Source organism: Arachis stenosperma, chromosome 4 (assembly GCF_014773155.1).
Source record: "Arachis stenosperma cultivar V10309 chromosome 4, arast.V10309.gnm1.PFL2, whole genome shotgun sequence".
In the NCBI taxonomy this organism is placed as follows: domain Eukaryota; kingdom Viridiplantae; phylum Streptophyta; class Magnoliopsida; order Fabales; family Fabaceae; genus Arachis; species Arachis stenosperma.
The window spans coordinates 17,833,802-17,851,248 of record NC_080380.1 but is presented as its reverse complement, the minus strand read 5'-3'; the positions used below and the strand labels follow the sequence as shown (position 1 = coordinate 17,851,248).

The 17,447-nt window shown below is 26.8% G+C and overlaps 3 protein-coding genes across 3 annotated transcripts; 1 reads left to right on the top strand and 2 right to left on the bottom strand.

Annotated features, from left to right (window-relative positions):
• Positions 1–5,171: 5,171 nt before the first annotated feature.
• On the bottom strand, positions 5,172–6,822 carry LOC130974348 (ABA-responsive protein ABR17-like). Its single transcript, XM_057899195.1, has 2 exons — positions 6,497–6,822; positions 5,172–5,735 (listed from the first exon to the last, which is right to left on the bottom strand). Exons 1-2 carry the CDS (start codon positions 6,675–6,677, stop codon positions 5,455–5,457), a joined length of 462 nt encoding a protein of 153 aa, XP_057755178.1. The 5' UTR covers positions 6,678–6,822; the 3' UTR covers positions 5,172–5,454.
• A 5,443-nt stretch (positions 6,823–12,265) lies between these two features.
• On the bottom strand, positions 12,266–13,382 carry LOC130976215 (class-10 pathogenesis-related protein 1-like). Its single transcript, XM_057901009.1, has 2 exons — positions 13,099–13,382; positions 12,266–12,657 (listed from the first exon to the last, which is right to left on the bottom strand). The coding sequence occupies exons 1-2, from the start codon at positions 13,277–13,279 to the stop codon at positions 12,356–12,358; spliced, it is 483 nt and encodes a 160-aa protein (XP_057756992.1). The 5' UTR covers positions 13,280–13,382; the 3' UTR covers positions 12,266–12,355.
• A 2,776-nt stretch (positions 13,383–16,158) lies between these two features.
• Positions 16,159–16,485, top strand: LOC130974717 (uncharacterized). Its single transcript, XM_057899573.1, has one exon. The coding sequence runs from the start codon at positions 16,159–16,161 to the stop codon at positions 16,483–16,485; it is 327 nt and encodes a 108-aa protein (XP_057755556.1).
• The last annotated feature ends 962 nt before the right edge of the window (positions 16,486–17,447 follow it).

Sequence of the window (17,447 nt, the reverse complement as noted above, 5' to 3'; positions counted from 1 at the left end):
CTAAGTAAACTATAACAAGTATGATTGTTAAGATTCAATTGTGAAGGTTTTGTATTAACTGGAATATTAGTTATGATTTTTCAAAGTTAAATCGTGGGATCTGATTTTTTGCATTATTTTAAACGAAGTGAGAAACTTTGAAAATCTATAACTAATTCTGTAATGATCGGAATTGCATGAGACTAAGACTGGATTAAGATTGGGAATATAAGGAGCTGGACTGCTGAATTTGAGTCATTTTTGTTAAGTTTATGATTTATGGTAAATTTTTGAAGTGTGGTTGTTAAATCTGATTTTTCTGCAGAATGCTTAACACAACAGCAATTTGCTTTTTCTATTGGAATGTATCTAGTTTGAATTTTGAAATGAAATCAATTTTAAATGAAACTCTGGTCCTAATACTTTAATTTTATAAAAATTTATAATTTTTGAAATTGTAGTTTTAAAGATATGAATTTTTGAAATATGACGCGTTATGTAGTAAAAGTCATATTCTGCTCTTGTAAATCAATAAATTTGAAAGTTTATAACTTTTGATTCTGGATTAGTATTGAGGTGCAACTAATTGGAGGTGAAAATTAAGTATGTTTAGCATATGTAATTTAAATTTTAGGGTTGTCCATGTTTTACTGAGTGAATTATGGGACTTGGAAGAGGATATGCTCATTGGCTTTTAAAACAGAATTCTGTAGAAAATTACTCAACTTTCAAGTTACATAACTTTCTCATTAAAAATAGTATTTACCTGGAACCAATTGAAAAAGAAACCTAAATGAGTGAAGTTGAAGCATGTTAATTTTTAAGGTAATTGGATTTAATTTGAATTTTATATTGAATTTTGAATATCATATGCTGCTGCTGTTTTCTGATTTTTAAGCACTGCAGAATAATCACGGTTTTTCTTCTATTCCCGAAGATAGAGTAAGTGAAAAATTATTATTTTTGGTTTAATAGAAAGTTTAATCCGAAAAGGTCGTATGGATATAAAGTTTGTGTAATTCTGAGTTCTTTTGATATTTTAAAAATAAGATTGTAATTTAGCCGCTGATGATTGTTTTGGTAACTACCTTAGATATAAGATTTAAGAATTAATTTTTATACTATTATCAAATATTTTTTAGAGTATATTGTTATAACAATTACTGATAAAAGACTGATAAATTTGAATTTTTAAAATTTGAGAACTTTTTAAATTAATTATATTATTTATATATTAAAATTAACTATTAAAATTAATTATTAATATAAAATATATATTAAAATATAATACATACATAAATATATAATGACTAATTTTAATAATTAATTTTTATTTTTAAATAAAAGTTTTAACATTTCACCCTAGTAATAATAGCTTCGGAAGAAAAGCAAAGGGTTTAGAAGAAATCGGTTTAGGTTACAACTATTCGTTCACGGAACAAATTTTCTCACAAGATTAATAGTATAATCAAAATAAAAAATATTATTTATATATTAAAATTAATTATAATATATTTATATATAAATATATGTATAATTTAATTTATTTTTAATATATATTTTATATTAATAATTAATTTGGTATATATATGTAATATATTTTTTTATTAAAAATAAAAAAATTTAAATTCGTAATTTTTTAAATAAATATAAAAAAATTATGTTATTCTTATTAGTATGATTGAATCTAAATAAACAATAATCATAAAAACAACAAATAGAACAGATCATAATTTCATAATAATCACATGTGGAAGCAAGACTTTGGGGGTGGTCTAAGGTCCATGATCTACTGGACCGAAAAATCAATCGGCCATATATTCAACTCTGGTAGACTAGTTATAGTTTTTCTTTCCTTTTCTTCACGTTTAGTTTTGGGAATTGACTTAGGTGGGGAAACCTAAAATAGATTTTGGTGGTCTTTAAAAAAAATATAAAATATAATATAAAATGACTATTTTATACTTATTTTTTTATTTTTTTATTTTTTTAATAGATTTTTTTTAATAAATAAAATAATTATAATAATTTCTAAAATAAATAATTTAAAAATATTTACTAAAATAAATAATTTAAAAATATTTATCAAAATAAATATTTTTTTATTTTGTTTATATTGTAAAGAAAATAATTTTACATATATCTCGTTTACAATATAAATGAGATATATGTATTTATAAATAGTTAAATATAATTTTTAAAATAATAAAAAATATTGATAATTTAAATTAGACCAAACTCTTAAAAATGGAACGTTTTAAATAATAGGGAAAGTGGACGATTTTAAATAATAAAAAAGATAAAGAATCCATTTTAAATAATAGAAAAGATGTAATGTTCATTTAAAATAAACACATTAATACTAAGATAGATTATCCATTTTAAATTATTTTAAATAATTTAAACGTATTAACGTGTTTATTTTAAATGGACAATCCATCTTCTTTATTATTTAAAATGGACTGTTTATCTTCTCTATTATTTAAAATCGTCTATCTTTTCTATTATTTGAAACATTCCATTTTTAAGAGTTTGGTCCAATTTAAATTATTAATAATTTTTATTATTTTAAAAAATTATATTTAATTATCTATAAGATGCTAACTCATACCAATTAAAAGATGGCATGAAATTGATGCACAGTAAATAAAACAGAAAAAATGAGAAGAGAATTGAAATGGTTATCTCCCACTCTTCTCCTGTTTTATTTATCCTCATCAACTTCTCTTAATAATTGACAAATTTCTCCTAATAATTGGTAAACGGTTATCTCCTACTCTTTATCTATTTTATTTATTTCCATCAACTTCTCATAATAATTGGCAAATAGTTATCTCCTACTTCTTCTGGTTTATCATTATTTTTACTTTCATAAAAAAAATAGCCACATATAAATGTTAAAAAAAATAAAATGGTAACAAAGAAGAAGAATAAAATAGACATTTTCAAGTAATTTTTTTAAATATTTTAATATAAGTATGTTTTATAGAATTATCTTTTATATAATAAAAATATTTTAATCTTATCCGTTGATTTAAATTTTTAATGGATAAAATTTATAAAAAATCTTGGACCATTAAGGATCCAAATATTCTTTCCTCACCTAAAAACCTCCTTAGTTTTGTATTAAGCGATGAACATAAGTTAAAAATTCGATATACCAACCATGGGAAGATTAACCTTAACCTATATATTATCCGATAGGAGTGTTTATGGGCAGAGTAAAATTGAGTTTGTTTTCATTCAGATTTGATTTTAAATATACACTAAATCTATTTTTTAAATCTTAATCTAATTCTAAACTCAATAAAATTTAAACATTTTCGAACCACAGCTATACCGAATTCAAATTGAATAAAAACTGGGTCTTTAAAACTTTAACAATAATTTATAAAATAATAAATTTATAATTAATATAACATAATATTAAAATAAATTTAAAACATAATTTTTTTAGGAGTGACCATGCACACCCTTATTATCCAATAATATTGTTAGGTTATTTTATCATACAATATGTGTCTATATTTCAAATATTATTTTTATATAAAAGTTATCTTGTTTATGTATTGATATATATTATTTATATTTTTTTATTAAAATGATGAACTATAAAATAATAAATTTGTTCCAGAAAAATAATTAAATTATAATGAAAATTAAAATTGAAGTTAGCTATAATTATATTTTTATCCGTATTTTACTTATAAATGTCAATCTAATTTAACTATATTTTTTATAAAATTTGATTATAATTATTAATAAATTTTAATTATATTATTTAGATAATTTGATTATATTGTTTACAAAGTTTAAATATAAATGTGAATAAGTGATTTTTTTTATTTTAACGTGTATTTCTGTATGGATGATTTTTTTCCCAATATTATTGATAATACTTGTAATTTTAGACGTCTCTTTAATTTTAGCCTAAAAATCATATTCATTTACAATTGCCAGCTATATATATCTCGAAAGCTAGAAATTAAAGATTCTCTAGAGGATGATCCACGAGGACTCTCTATGGACAAGAGTGCTATATAGCATGTAGAAACCACTCTCTATGTACTGTTTACCAAACTGAAATATGGGGGTGTTGCATGGCTTCAAAATTGGATGGGATCTGAGAATCAGGAAAATTAAATAACAAAAACTGTATCCGACTTATTTTGAAAAAATATTTTTAAATTTTGTTATTTGTAAAAATATTTTTAAATTATTTAAAAATATAACAAAAACATATTTTTGTGAATTAAGATGTTTTATGTTAACCAAAAAGAATGATGTGATAAGTAAAACTTTTCATATAGTAAGTGAAATTTTAATATTAACAAATAAGTCATGTCAAATTTTTCTGTTAAAATAACAGATTTTTAAACACCATTCACTATTTTTTTCATATCCTAAAATTATTTAAGAGTATTTTTGTTGATAACAAAATTTAAAAACATTCATATCAGCGCCAAGATAATTTGGGCGCATTTTAAATGGTTTATCCGAAAATTTGTTTTGGAGACAAACTTACTGTCAGTTTGCGAGGTGTTAAAGGAACGAACCAAGCTGGAGAATCACCCAAAGAGAAATACAAGTAGAGAGTGGGAGTTTCACTTCTTAGATATGCCTTCTGTAGATTTAAGGAAAGTCATTGATGATGATTGTAGAGAGGTTTTTTAAACTCTGATTAATTAGTGTCACATTTTTAGTTTGCTTTTATCTTGGACTTTTAGCTACTTTTTCAATTTAACCATCTTTTTTCTTACTGTTAGAACATTTGTTAATTTGTAATATTTATATATATAGTATTTTTAAGATACTATTTACACACCATAATCACTCATTGTATATTTATTATATAAATATATATAATTTAATTAAATTTTAATATATAATAATTTTACTATACCCCTAACATAATTGATAATATTTATACTTTCACTTATACTCCTAAAAAAAGTTTTAAATATTTTTTTAATAATGTAAATTATCAATGCTCCATTAGAAAAGAAATAAAAGAGACAATACAATTAGTACCTAATTTTATTCACGAAACCAGCTTTTCTGTACCCAACAAGAAGTTAATTATTCCAATCTTTTATCACTTTCATATTCACTAAGATGATGAGTTGTTGAGTGAGAGAAGCAGAAGAACAGAGCAAGCTAAGTGAAAATAAATAAAGTAGAACTCAGTAAAATCAATCCAAAAGCTCAAACACTTTGATCAATCAAACCTGAGAGCTTATTACAAGTGACAAGAAGGCAAATCCAACCCCAAGCCACATATACAAAGACTCATATCATATGACACAACAAATTACAAAAACAACCACCAAACATAATAATAAACTTTTTTTATTGTTTACATCAATCAACCAAAAGCAACTCTCTCTCTTTTTTCTTTAAATATATTTATATTACCATTATTAATCTCTCCATCTTTCATCATATCTTAAGAGACATAGGGTAATAATAAACACTCTAGTTGGACAAAACATAACCCTCAATAGCCTTGAAGATTCCTTGGCTCTTTTGTTTGACATCTTGATGAACTTCATCAGGGAGAGGAGCATCACCCTTGGTGTGGAATGTAACAGAGACCTTGATTTTGGATCCACCATCAGCAGCCTCAAGCTTTGTCTTGAATGAAACTTTCTCTAAGATCTCTTGGAACCCTGTTCCTCCGGATATTGTGTAGTCATATGTGTAGGTAGCCTCATCAATTGCATCAATCTTGTGTAGCACATAACTAGTTTTCCCATCTGATCAATAATACATAATTAACAAAAAATATTACTTAATTATTATATCTATTATGTTAATTACATAGTAGGCAATAACAACCATTTGTTGTATTGTATTCTCAGTTACTTTAGTTTTATCCAAGTTGAGGAAAAGATTCCTTACTTGGATTTTTGTTGGAAAATTTTCTGAGGGGAGACTTTTTTTTTTGTTTCTTCTATATTTTCTTTACATTAATGGACATCTCAATCAATTTGTTAAAAGATGCAATAAATTATAAATATATTTTTAATTAAATAATCAGTTGTGAGAATAAATAATAAATTTATATAGTAGAATAATAATTTCATAATAAAATAATCAAATTTTTTTATAAAATAAATAATACATATTTTTATACAATTACCTAATAGTATTGATTTTTTTTATGTATATATAATATAATCGTATATTTATTAAGGCAGTGAAGTTCAAAAACTTGAGAGTATTATGTTATAGGAAGAGTTTTAAACGTTCTTCAAATATCCGTGTTGTAATTATTTAAAAAAGATAAAAAAAGTGCTAGTGACCAGTAAATTTTATAATTTATAATTATTAATTAATTAATTATAAATATTTTTAATAATATAAAATTATATTTAATAATGTAAAATTATTTAGTTTTTTTAATTAAATATTAATAAAATTTTAATAAAATGACGTGTCTCTGGATTTTTTTTATTTAATCGTTAATTTGAATTATTAATCGAAATAAGGATTAAGGAAGTTTATATATGCGAACCTTCAACAGCGGTAACTTTCTTAACAGTTCCAGGGCCTCCGTTTCCTTCAACGATCTCAATACTCTGGATTGCCGGAATCAGCTTTGGGGTGAGTTCATCGCCGTCTACCACGGTGGCTTTGAATAGTTTTGCTGGAGGCACCGGTGAGGTTGACTCCTCTTCAAAAGTGTGAACACCCATAACTATATGATTGAGTGAAGAGAGTTGTGAGAGTATTCAACTTCTTAATTAGTAGTGAGGGTGATGCGGTTTGTAACAAAGCAAGAGGTGCTATTTATAGAGACTCTTCTGCACTTGGATTAGCTTAGGACAATTAATTAAGTTCACTATGGCTCACTAGCTAGTTGCGAATTGGAATAATAATAATAAGGTGGCTGCTTATCTCATAAGTTTAATTTATTGGGACAATGTGAAGTGGGATGGGGGAAAAGAAAACAAACAAGACCCGAGAATTAGTCAAAGTAGACGGATTTATTTTAAAATTTAAATTTGTGTAATTAAAAAAATAAGCAATAAGGCTTCTAGACGGTGTATGATGTGTTGGTTTTACATTGACAAGTGTTCAGCTGGCACAAATTAAATTAATGAAGCGGTGGATATTAAAATATCATTTTCATGTGACTTCAATATATCTAGTTCATCCTTAAGTGTAAGAATAATTGGTCCGGTAGGGAGTTAAAAATTTTGTTACATATCCGTCGTCACTTATCATTTGAATGATATTTTTTTAATAATTGGATTATTTATCACCAATTAAAGAAGATTTTTTACTCGATCACACTTTTGGTTTATTTAAATAATTTTAAGAAAAAATTACACTCCCCTCTCTTGCGAAATGCTAAAATGACACCCCCTCTCTTCTATTTATAAAATATATATTCTCCTCCCTTATAATTTTTAAAAAATCTCCTCTTTAATCTATTTTAAATTTTTTGTGTTAACTAATGTTAACGTTATCTATTTTTCAAAAAAAATTTATTTTTTACAAAAATATTCTTTAACAACAAATTTATTTTTTTATTATTTAATTTTACTTACTAAAATACCATTTAATAAATTATTTTTTATTAATTAAATTCTATTTTTATCAAAATAATTTTAATAATTAAATTATTTTTTAAATATCTTTTAATAATTTTTTAATTATTAAATTATGATTTTACCAAAATTTTTGTTAATAATTTTTTTATATTTTACTATTAATTTTTCGATATTAATGTATATTATTTTAACATTAAATAAAAAATATTACCATTATTAATATGTATAATAATTAATATATATTAATATTAAAAAATAATCTAAGAATTTTTTTAATATTAAAATAATATATATTGATATCAAAAAATTAATAATAAAATATAAAAAAATTATTAACAAAAACTTTGGTAAAATTATAATTTAATAATTAAAAAATTATTAAAAAAAATTTTAAAAAAATAATTTAATTACTAAATTTTTTTAAAAATATTTTGATAAAAATACAATTTAATCAATAAAAAATAATTTATTAAAGTGTATTTTAGTAAGCAAAATTTAATGACAAAAAATAAATTTTTTATTAAAGGATATTTTTATAAAAAATAATTTATTTTTTTTAAAATAAATAAAATTAATATTAGTTAACATAAAAAATTTAAAATAGATTAAAGAGGAGGTTTTTTTAAAAATTTGAAAAAAAGGAATATATATTTATAAAATAAAAGAGAATAAAGTGTTATTTTAACATTTCACAGAGGAGGAGAATGAAATTTTTTCTAATCTTAAACACTATTAGGACACACACTTCTCATTTTAAATTATGTTCACTGGACAGTAAAACTGCAAAAGCGATTCAGGAACAAGCAAGGGTTAACTTTTAAACATTTTCTACTTTTTTTTTTAACAAAAGAAAAACAATTTCTAGTCATTTTTATAGATACTATGAGTTTTTTTTTTTATAATTTTATACATAAAATTTATTTATCCAGAAAAAAAATGATCTCTCTTGCTTTAAAAAAAAAATTAAGGTTAGTTGTTAGTCAATCAATCTTAATTATTATTAATTAATAGGGGTGGGGAGATTCGATCAGAGACTAAAATAAATCAACATTACTTGACGTAGTATTTTGAAATTCCAATATACAACTCCGAGTCCTCACGTTATCACAATCATATAGCGGTTGAACCAGATAGTCTTTCATAAAGTTTGTATTCTCTCACTTGAAGATATATGTTACTCTGAAAATTAAATCAATATATTTGGATTGGACGTAAATTATATTGAATTATAAATCAACAAAACTTTTAAAATAAGAATTATCTTAGAATAAAAAAAATTATTATTTTTCATTCTCACTTTTTTTCCTAAATATTTCATAAATTTAATATTTTTTTACCAACCATATTATATATACAATAAAAAATTTATATTAAAATATGTATTAAAAATTAACTAATATATATATATATATATATATATATTTTATATAAATATTAAAATTAATTTAATATCTGATTTTTTTTTCGACCTAAGTACTGGGCCCAGTTGAGGAGAAATTAATTAATGTAAAGTGTACGTGTATGCATTAGTGACAAAACACATTGAACTATTTAATTTGAAGTTGTAAAAAAAAGTCGTACTATATGTTTGTAGTCTTTATCATCCAAATGCTAAAATCACGCAACGTAATTTTAGTACCCTCAAAGCCAGTTAATACAATTAATTAGTCCCCGTCATGCGTAGTATCAATTAATTTGACTAAATACTCATCAAAGTACAAAAATACAATAATGTCATGTAGATTAATTTGACTAAAGAGAATATATTAGCAACTAAAATTATATATAAATAATTGCATCTTTTATTTTTTTAAAAAGGTAAAAAGCTTATTTGATTTTAATATGAAACTCTTCTATTTAAATTTTTCAAAAAACTGAAAACTGATTTAGTTTATAAAAAAAATTAGTTATTTTTATAAAATTTACATAAATATGTGAAAACTGATTTTTTTTATTAAAAAATATTTTTATACTTAACAAAAGCCATAACCAAACATATCCTAAATTAGTAATATAAATCTTTAAATTAACTCCTCCCTCATCCAGAATCTTCTCCAAATATCCTAAAACTCTTTTATTTTTTATTTTTTGTAACTTAATTCTATTTTTTTTATTAAAATATTTTCAAGGACGGCAAAGTTTCAAAATTGGCAACCAAATTAAGCTTGTCGCTTTATAATTTATATAGTGCTGAAAATTCGTGGTTCTTGGGACTGATATTCAATTATACGCTGAATTCATCTCAACCCTTATCCAACTGCAAAGACTTTTGATAAATAGAGTTGAAGTCCATTTCCTAAAATATAATAACCTTTTGTTGAGGGAAAAAATCATAGATAAAAATATACAAGGGGAACGTTTTTATGTGGGATAATAATTGAACAATATTGGGAGAATAAGAATTGTCTTCCTCTGTCAGAGAGAACAGTTCATTTGGATGGAAATATGGAATGAATAAATAAAATTCTATTTTGACAACTATATCTAACCATTTTTATAAGTGTTTTAAATATTCGTAATATAAAAAATTAAATATTATTTAAAATTATTAATTTATATTTTAAAATATTTAATTTAATTTAATATTTTTATTTTATTTATTTAATTATTAAATTAAATTTTATTTTATAAATTTAAAATTTTATTTATTTTAATTTAATAAAAAATTATAAATATATCATAAATTATTATAATAATTATATAAAGAAATTAGAAATGTACAATTTTTTTTAGTTTTATGATAAAATTATTATATAGACAAATAAAATTGAGTGAGTTTTTTTATATTGCATTGGAGAATTAGATAAAAAATTAAAGAATTTTTTTAATTTATGACATGAACAAATTAAGTTGAGAAGTCTATTTTTTTATTGTGTCAAGAAATTAGATAAAAAATAAAATGATTTTTTTTATATTCAATTTCAGTTTATATATTTTTTTTTATTTCAATTTTAATGTATCTTTTTATTTGATTTTATTTATTATTTTTTTGTTTACTCTTTTTTCTGTATCGATTATAAAAAATAAGAGGAAAGAATATTATACATGTCAAAGCTTTTTTTTAATGAAATATATATATATATATATATATATATATTTAAAAATTTAATAATTCTGTTAGTACTTATAATTTTACTATAATTTTAATTAGATCTATATATTTTTTTAATTGAATTCCTACACCATATTAGATTTTGTAATTAAACCCTTATTAACCGTTAATGTTAAAAAAATATTTATAAAATATAAATTTACTAATATACCCATGTCTTCAACACAGAAGAATAATCATCTTGCTCCCTATTTTTCTATTCTGCAAACCCAAACACCAATTTTCGCAAAGCCATCTTCCTCCATTCAATCCAACCTTTTCAGTGGCATTCCGTCGAACACCTCACTCCCAACCTCTTCCATTCCGATCCCTTTTTTCTTCCACCCTCACCGCGTTCCATCACTATCCCTACCTCATCCACCATCTATTCACATACATTTTGCACCCTAGCCTCTCAACCGCGTCGGTTTTTCCGGTAATCATCATCGTTGGCACCGCAAAAGTCTTGACACTGTCACCTCTCTCACCGACGTAACAGGTTCTCTTTCAACCCAGATAGTAACACCGTTTTGCACCTCTCATTGGCGTTGAATTCTTCTACCTCCGCCGACTATTTCTCACCGGATGAAGCCGTATCGCGATGGAAATTTACGGTGTTGCGGCAGTACCAACATTTTCTCGACAAGACCACGCTGCACATGCTCTGTCGCTGGATTGGTTCCTTGATCATTGCTTGTATTTACGTTCTGCGCATATACTTGATCCAAGGCTTTTACATCGTCTCCTACGGCTTCGAAATCTACATGTTCAACCTCTTTATCGGCTTCCTTTTTCCTCAAGTTGATCCCGAAATTCAGGAACTCTACGACGGTGCCACTCTCCCCACTAGGGGCTCCGATAAGTTCCATCCTTTCATTCGCCGCCTCCCTGAGTTCAAGTTCTGGTATTCAATCATGATTAATTTAGAATGGTCATTTTAGTAGGTATGCAGATGGTTATTTTAATTCTTATGTGGATGGTTATTTAATCGGATTGGGTTTAGTTATATACAATTAAAATATACTAGATGTTCAATTAATTAGATATGCAGATGATTATTTTTATACTTAAGTGGATGGTTATTTTCAATAGGAGTGGGCGACGTTGGTGATGGTGTGTGGCAAGTCAAGCAGCGACGACGAGGAAGAGTCTGGCAGCGCCATTCATTTTTGGTCTGGAGAAAAGCAACGCCGATGAAGGTCCTTGTTGACGAACCAATGGCGATGAGGAGGATCCCGACGACAACGATAGGGCTGGTTGGAGACCAAGTGACGACGATAACGACAGAAGATTCTGAAAAAAAGCTAGTGTTTTAGTAAATTAGGGTATAATAAATAGTTAAAATTTTTAAATTATTGAATGAAATTTTTTGATTGGGTAATTTGGATGAATTTTTTTTTTAATTTTATTGAACCAAATTTTTAATTCATTGTTCATATTATTCAGATTCTCTATTATCTATCTAGCAGAACCAATTAACTTTTTATTTTACTATGTCATTATCAATTTAGAAAATACCTTATTCACCCCCTTTTCAATTAGCTTAATCAACCCACCTATATATAATTAGCTTAATCGTTGATATATATTAACTTAGATCCAATTTAAGTATAACAAAGTTTCATACACACGTGTATCCAATATGAAATTAAGTTTTCCCTATTATATGGCAGCTCTTATTGTTGGGCATGAAGGTGATGAATAGCAAGTGTATATATAGATTTGGTTATACATAATGAGGATTTGCAAGAAGGTAAGCCTCAATGAACTTGAGAAGGCCTTCAGCCCTGCTTTGGTTACTCTTGAGCACTTCATCACACACCTCAGCATCTCCTTTGGTGAAATACTTTATCTTCACCTTCCTAATGGATCCTCCTTCCTCTTTTGGACCTTCCATTACTATAGTCTCAAATGAGATCTTCTCCCATGTTTCTGGTAACCCTACACCCCCAATTATGCTGTAGTTGTATACCCTTTTGGCCTCATCAACTTCTTCAACTTTGTGCAATACATACCTGCTTTTCCCACCTTTAATAATATAAATAAAAGTCATTAGCTTTAACATTTCTTATATATATATATATATAAAGCATTTTCTCTAACATCTAATTAGATATCAGTGTGAAATACGGTTTTTTTTTTTTAAATATATAAGCGGTTTATTATTTATGGATATGGATAAATTTTCAATATTAAATAAGAATATGCATGGATTAGAATCAAGTTAGGCAGCACACGTATATTTTGATCATGATGAGTATGTAGACTATATCCTTTTTTTTTCATCATAAATTAGTATTATTATATATGAAAATTTTAAAAATAAGATTAAAACTCTTTTGATAAACAATAAGAATATATAATTGAAGATTTGAAGTACAGTGGGTGGTGTGTTAAATATTAATAATTAAAAGATAAAACCTATATATGCTTTCCTCTTTTTTTTTTTTTTTTTTGGCTAGCACTGACCTTCAACCAAGGTGATCTTCTTTATTGTTCCAGCAGCACCATTTCCTTCAATTGTTTCAACACACTGAATAGAATCTACAATCTTTGGGAAGAGATTATGAAAATCTAATGCCATAGCTTTGTAAAGCCTAGCAGGAGCCACAGAAGATGGAGTAGCAAATTCGTGTGTAAAGATACCCATTATTATGATGAAGAATTTAAGATAATGATCTCTAATAATCTAAGTTAAAGTTAATTAGATTTCACAAGGAGAGGAACATAGTAGTGATCATGCTAATATACAAATTAGTCTGTGGTTAATTAATATTATAAGCGAGGTACGGTGTATATTATTTATATATAATGCATGATTAAGTTGATGTTTTTGGCGTCTTTGGAACAATAATCTTTAATTTGAGGAGTCTCCCTTTGGTGGCGCAAAATGTTAAAATCTTCCCCTGTATTATGATGTGATTATAATAATTATTCTTTTTTAAAGTAAGGTACTCATTACCAAGTCATTTCTCTATTTAATTATATCTTAAGAGCATAATATATTGTTTTCAAGTACAATAATTCATCCTCTAAGTTATTCGGTAATATAATATATATACAGTATTATTAACATCAATTATGACATAAATATATTTACTCTTTATTTCGAACTTGATAAAGATAATAATTTGGTTCAGATTTTGTCACATCGAAAGTTAGGTGAACCTTTATTTTACAAATTATTTAGCATTATCTATTTGTCTATGAATTGACGTGTGACTTTGTCTCCTTGTTAGAAACTTATTATATGGCATATTCCCTTTACTTGGACAAAAAATTATTATTGATTCTAATTTTATGAAGATTATTTATTTATTTATTTATGTATTTGTCTTCTTATAAGACAGGAAAGTTGGATATTTACTATCCATTACATAACAATAATTTTGAGTCGATTTTCCAAAGTTAGTCTCCTCTGCGACTATACGGTCCATGTTTGAATGAATGAGCCACCTCAGAGTCTCCTTAAAAGACTCTTCATAGTTCATAGTGCTTTTTATACATTTCATAAACCAGAGGCTGTTATCTTTGAGTCTTTTTCTTCTTTTTCTTTTTTCTTTTCTTTTTTTTTTGGTCTTTATCCCTTCTTGTATCAAAGAAAAGAAGAAAAAAATAATTAGGCCGCCGTTGCCCCTTCACAAAATAATGTTATAATTACTTTAATTAACTATTAATACATAAAAAAATTAAGGTATTTAATTAATTATTTATATAAAAATATATTAAAATATAAAATATATATTAATAATAATGTTAGAATTTAAAGAGGGAGTTAAATCAAATTAATTTTAAAATTAAAATTCTTTTGTTGTGTTTTTACAGAAATAAATTATGTAAAAAAATTTTTATGTTTTGTCTCTAAAATTAAAACACAACAAAATAGAAAAGAAGAGAATCAAATAAACATGTATTTTAATTCGATTTTCTTATGTAATAAAATATACATTCGATCTCTACTATAATTATGGAGATTGGGGGTGAAGGAAAGACAGAGATAGTGAAAAAGGTGCGCAAAATGTATAAAGTGAATTTTATAGAGTTTATTGAAACAAAAAAAAATTATTTGGATAAAAGCTTGGTGTCTCGTATATGGGGGGATAATAATGTGTCTTGGGAAGGTTTGGAATCTAAAAGAAGTTCAGGAGATATATTATATTTATGAAAAAATAATTTTTTTAAAAAATCTCATGTACAAAAAGGTAAAAGATGGGTGGCAGTGAGGGGGTATAATAAAAGAAGTTAAATTAAAAGGTACAATTTGTGTAATATATAATCTTCATATTAGAGAAGAAAAGTTAGAGTTGTAGTTTGAGTGTATGGGGTTGAAAATGAGTTGGGGTGTGCTGATTTTATTCGGAAGAAATTTTAAGGAAATTTTGATGACTGAGGAGAGGGTAGGATGTAAAGCATTGTCACTGAGTAGTAATGAATTTAAAGAATGGGTGGATAATATAGACTTGCTAGAACTGGAATTGTTGGGCAGAAAATTCACGTGGTATGGTGGGAGGAGCTGCAGTAAAATAGGTAGAGTTTTTGTTGATATTGAATGGCTAGAGGCTTTTGACATATTCATTTTAAAGGGTTTGAATAAGTCGATGTCTGATCATTGTCCTTTATTAGTGAATTTCAGAGATGGTGGATTGGGGTCTTAAACCTTTCAGAACATTAGATGCATGGTTAACATATAGTAGCTTCGAAGAAACAGTGAGAAAAGAGTGGAATAAATTGGAGGGAAGTAGTATAATTGACAAGATGGAAGCCTTGAAAAAGCCACTAAAAATATGGATCAAAGAGAAGTTTGGGAACGTTGATTCCCAAATTGAGAAGATTGAGGTAGAAATGCAAAAAGTTGATGAAAGAATGGAGGATGGAGAAGTGGATGATTGTCTTGTAGCAAGGAGTAAGGCCTTAAAGATTTTAGCTGAAAAGTGGTATGACAGGAAAGAATGATATTGGAAATAACTATCAAGGTCGAAATTTGCCTCAGATATGGATCGAAATACACGTTTTTTTCATAATATAGCAAAGAATAGAAGAAATTGCAAAGTTATTGACTCTGTTTGTATTGGCGGAAGACAGTTTGAAGGTCCGAATAGAATCAAGAAGGAGATTCGGCGATTTTTCATGAAACTGTACACTAAAGATCAACACCTTCATGTTGAGTTCGACAATGGGCTGGTGAATAAAATTACAAAGGAGGAGACTAGTTAGATAGAAAGAATGCCGCTAATGAAAGAGATAAAGGATGCAGTTTAGGATTGTGAACCATCTAGAGCTCCAGGTCCAAATGGTTTCAATTTCAAATCTATAAGAAAGCTGTGGGATGTGGTGGGTGGAAATTTTTGTAGTATAGTGCAAGATTTTTTTGATAAAGGAATGCTCCCAAAGAAAGCTAACTTGACTTGGGTGGCATTAGCGCATAAAGAAGGAGGGTCTGATAAGTTAAAAGATTATCGCCCAATTAGTATGGTGAAGTGTATATACAAAGTAATAGCAAAGCTACTATTAAAAAGACTTCAACCGTTGATGACTGCCTTGGTGGGTGAAGAACAGTCTGCCTTTGTGAAGGGGAGGAAGATTGTTGATGGCGCATTAATAGCTTGTGAAGCAGTTCATTGGTTAAAGAAGAAGAAGGCTTCGGCTTGGTTGATTAAACTTGATTTTCATAAGGCTTATGACAGGGTCAGATGGAGTTTTGTGGATGTAGTGTTAGAGAATATGGGATTCGGAGAAAAGTGGAGAGACACGACAGCATCCATGTCCATTTTGGTGAACGGAACACCAACCATTCCATTTAAGCTACATAGGGGCTTACATAAGGGTGATCCATTATCCCATTCTTATTTGTTCTAGTTGGTTAGGTATTGAATAGTATGCTTGGTAGGTTGTCTGAAATTGGGAGAATTAAACCGTTGTAGATAGGTAGAGACAAGATACAAATCTCACACTTACAGTTCACAGACGACACAATCTTGTTTTGTCCTTGTGACGTTGAGTCTGTGACAAACTATAAGAGGATCTTATAGGACTTTGAGATTATGTTTGGGCTAAAGATCAATTATGACAAATCTGTAGTCATTGGCTTAAACTGTGGAGAGGAGACAATTGATGAAGCGTGTGGTATCTTCGAGTGCAACAAAGCTAAACTTTCGATCCGGTATTTGGGGATTCCTCTAGGAGCAAATCCAAAACGTGTGAAGACATGGGATCCTATTATAAAGAAGGTAGAGGAAAGACTTAAGTGTTGGGAAGAAAAGTTTTTAACAAAGACAGGTAAACTAGTCCTTATAAAGGCTGTCCTAAATAGCCTTCCTATGTATTACCTTAACATGTTCAAAATTCCTAAGGCTGTCGCTGCGAAGATTGTTTCTTTACAGTCGGTATTTTTTTGGGATAAGGCAGATGGTGGAAAGGGTATGCCAACGGTAAAGTGGAGTACTGTACAAAAACCAAAAAAATAAGGAGGTTTGGGGGTGGAAGACATATCTTTGAAGAATACTGCTCTATTGTTTAAGTGGTGGTAGAGGTTCAATAAGGAGGAATGTCTGCTTTGAAAGAAAGTAGTTTGCTCTTGCAATAACATTGATGGTGGTGTGTCTTTTGAAAATCAAAATTTGAAGAGAACCGGGAGTGTATGGGCTGACATTGGCAACATACGTATGAGTGAGAGTAGTCTTGTGGGTATATATCAAAAGGGTCTTAAATTGCAAGTGAGTAACGGAACTAAAACCAAATTCTGACACGACCTTTGGTACAGGAAGGTAGACTGAAAGAGGTATTCTCGAGTCTTTACAGGGCGACGTTGAACAAGGAGT

What these genes read in the sequence shown, in the direction of transcription:
- LOC130974348 (XM_057899195.1), bottom strand. Translation starts at nt 6,677, where the DNA reads ATGGGTGTTCACACTTTTGAAGAGGAGTCAACCTCACCGGTGCCTCCA. An exon ending in GAAAGTTACCGCTGTTGAAG is followed by an intron (nt 5,736 to 6,496) that starts GTTCGCATATAT and finishes ATTATTGATCAG; the next exon opens with ATGGGAAAACTAGTTATGTG.
- LOC130976215 (XM_057901009.1), bottom strand. Translation starts at nt 13,279, where the DNA reads ATGGGTATCTTTACACACGAATTTGCTACTCCATCTTCTGTGGCTCCT. An exon ending in GAAGATCACCTTGGTTGAAG is followed by an intron (nt 12,658 to 13,098) that starts GTCAGTGCTAGC and finishes ATATTATTAAAG; the next exon opens with GTGGGAAAAGCAGGTATGTA.
- LOC130974717 (XM_057899573.1), top strand. Translation starts at nt 16,159, where the DNA reads ATGACTGCCTTGGTGGGTGAAGAACAGTCTGCCTTTGTGAAGGGGAGG.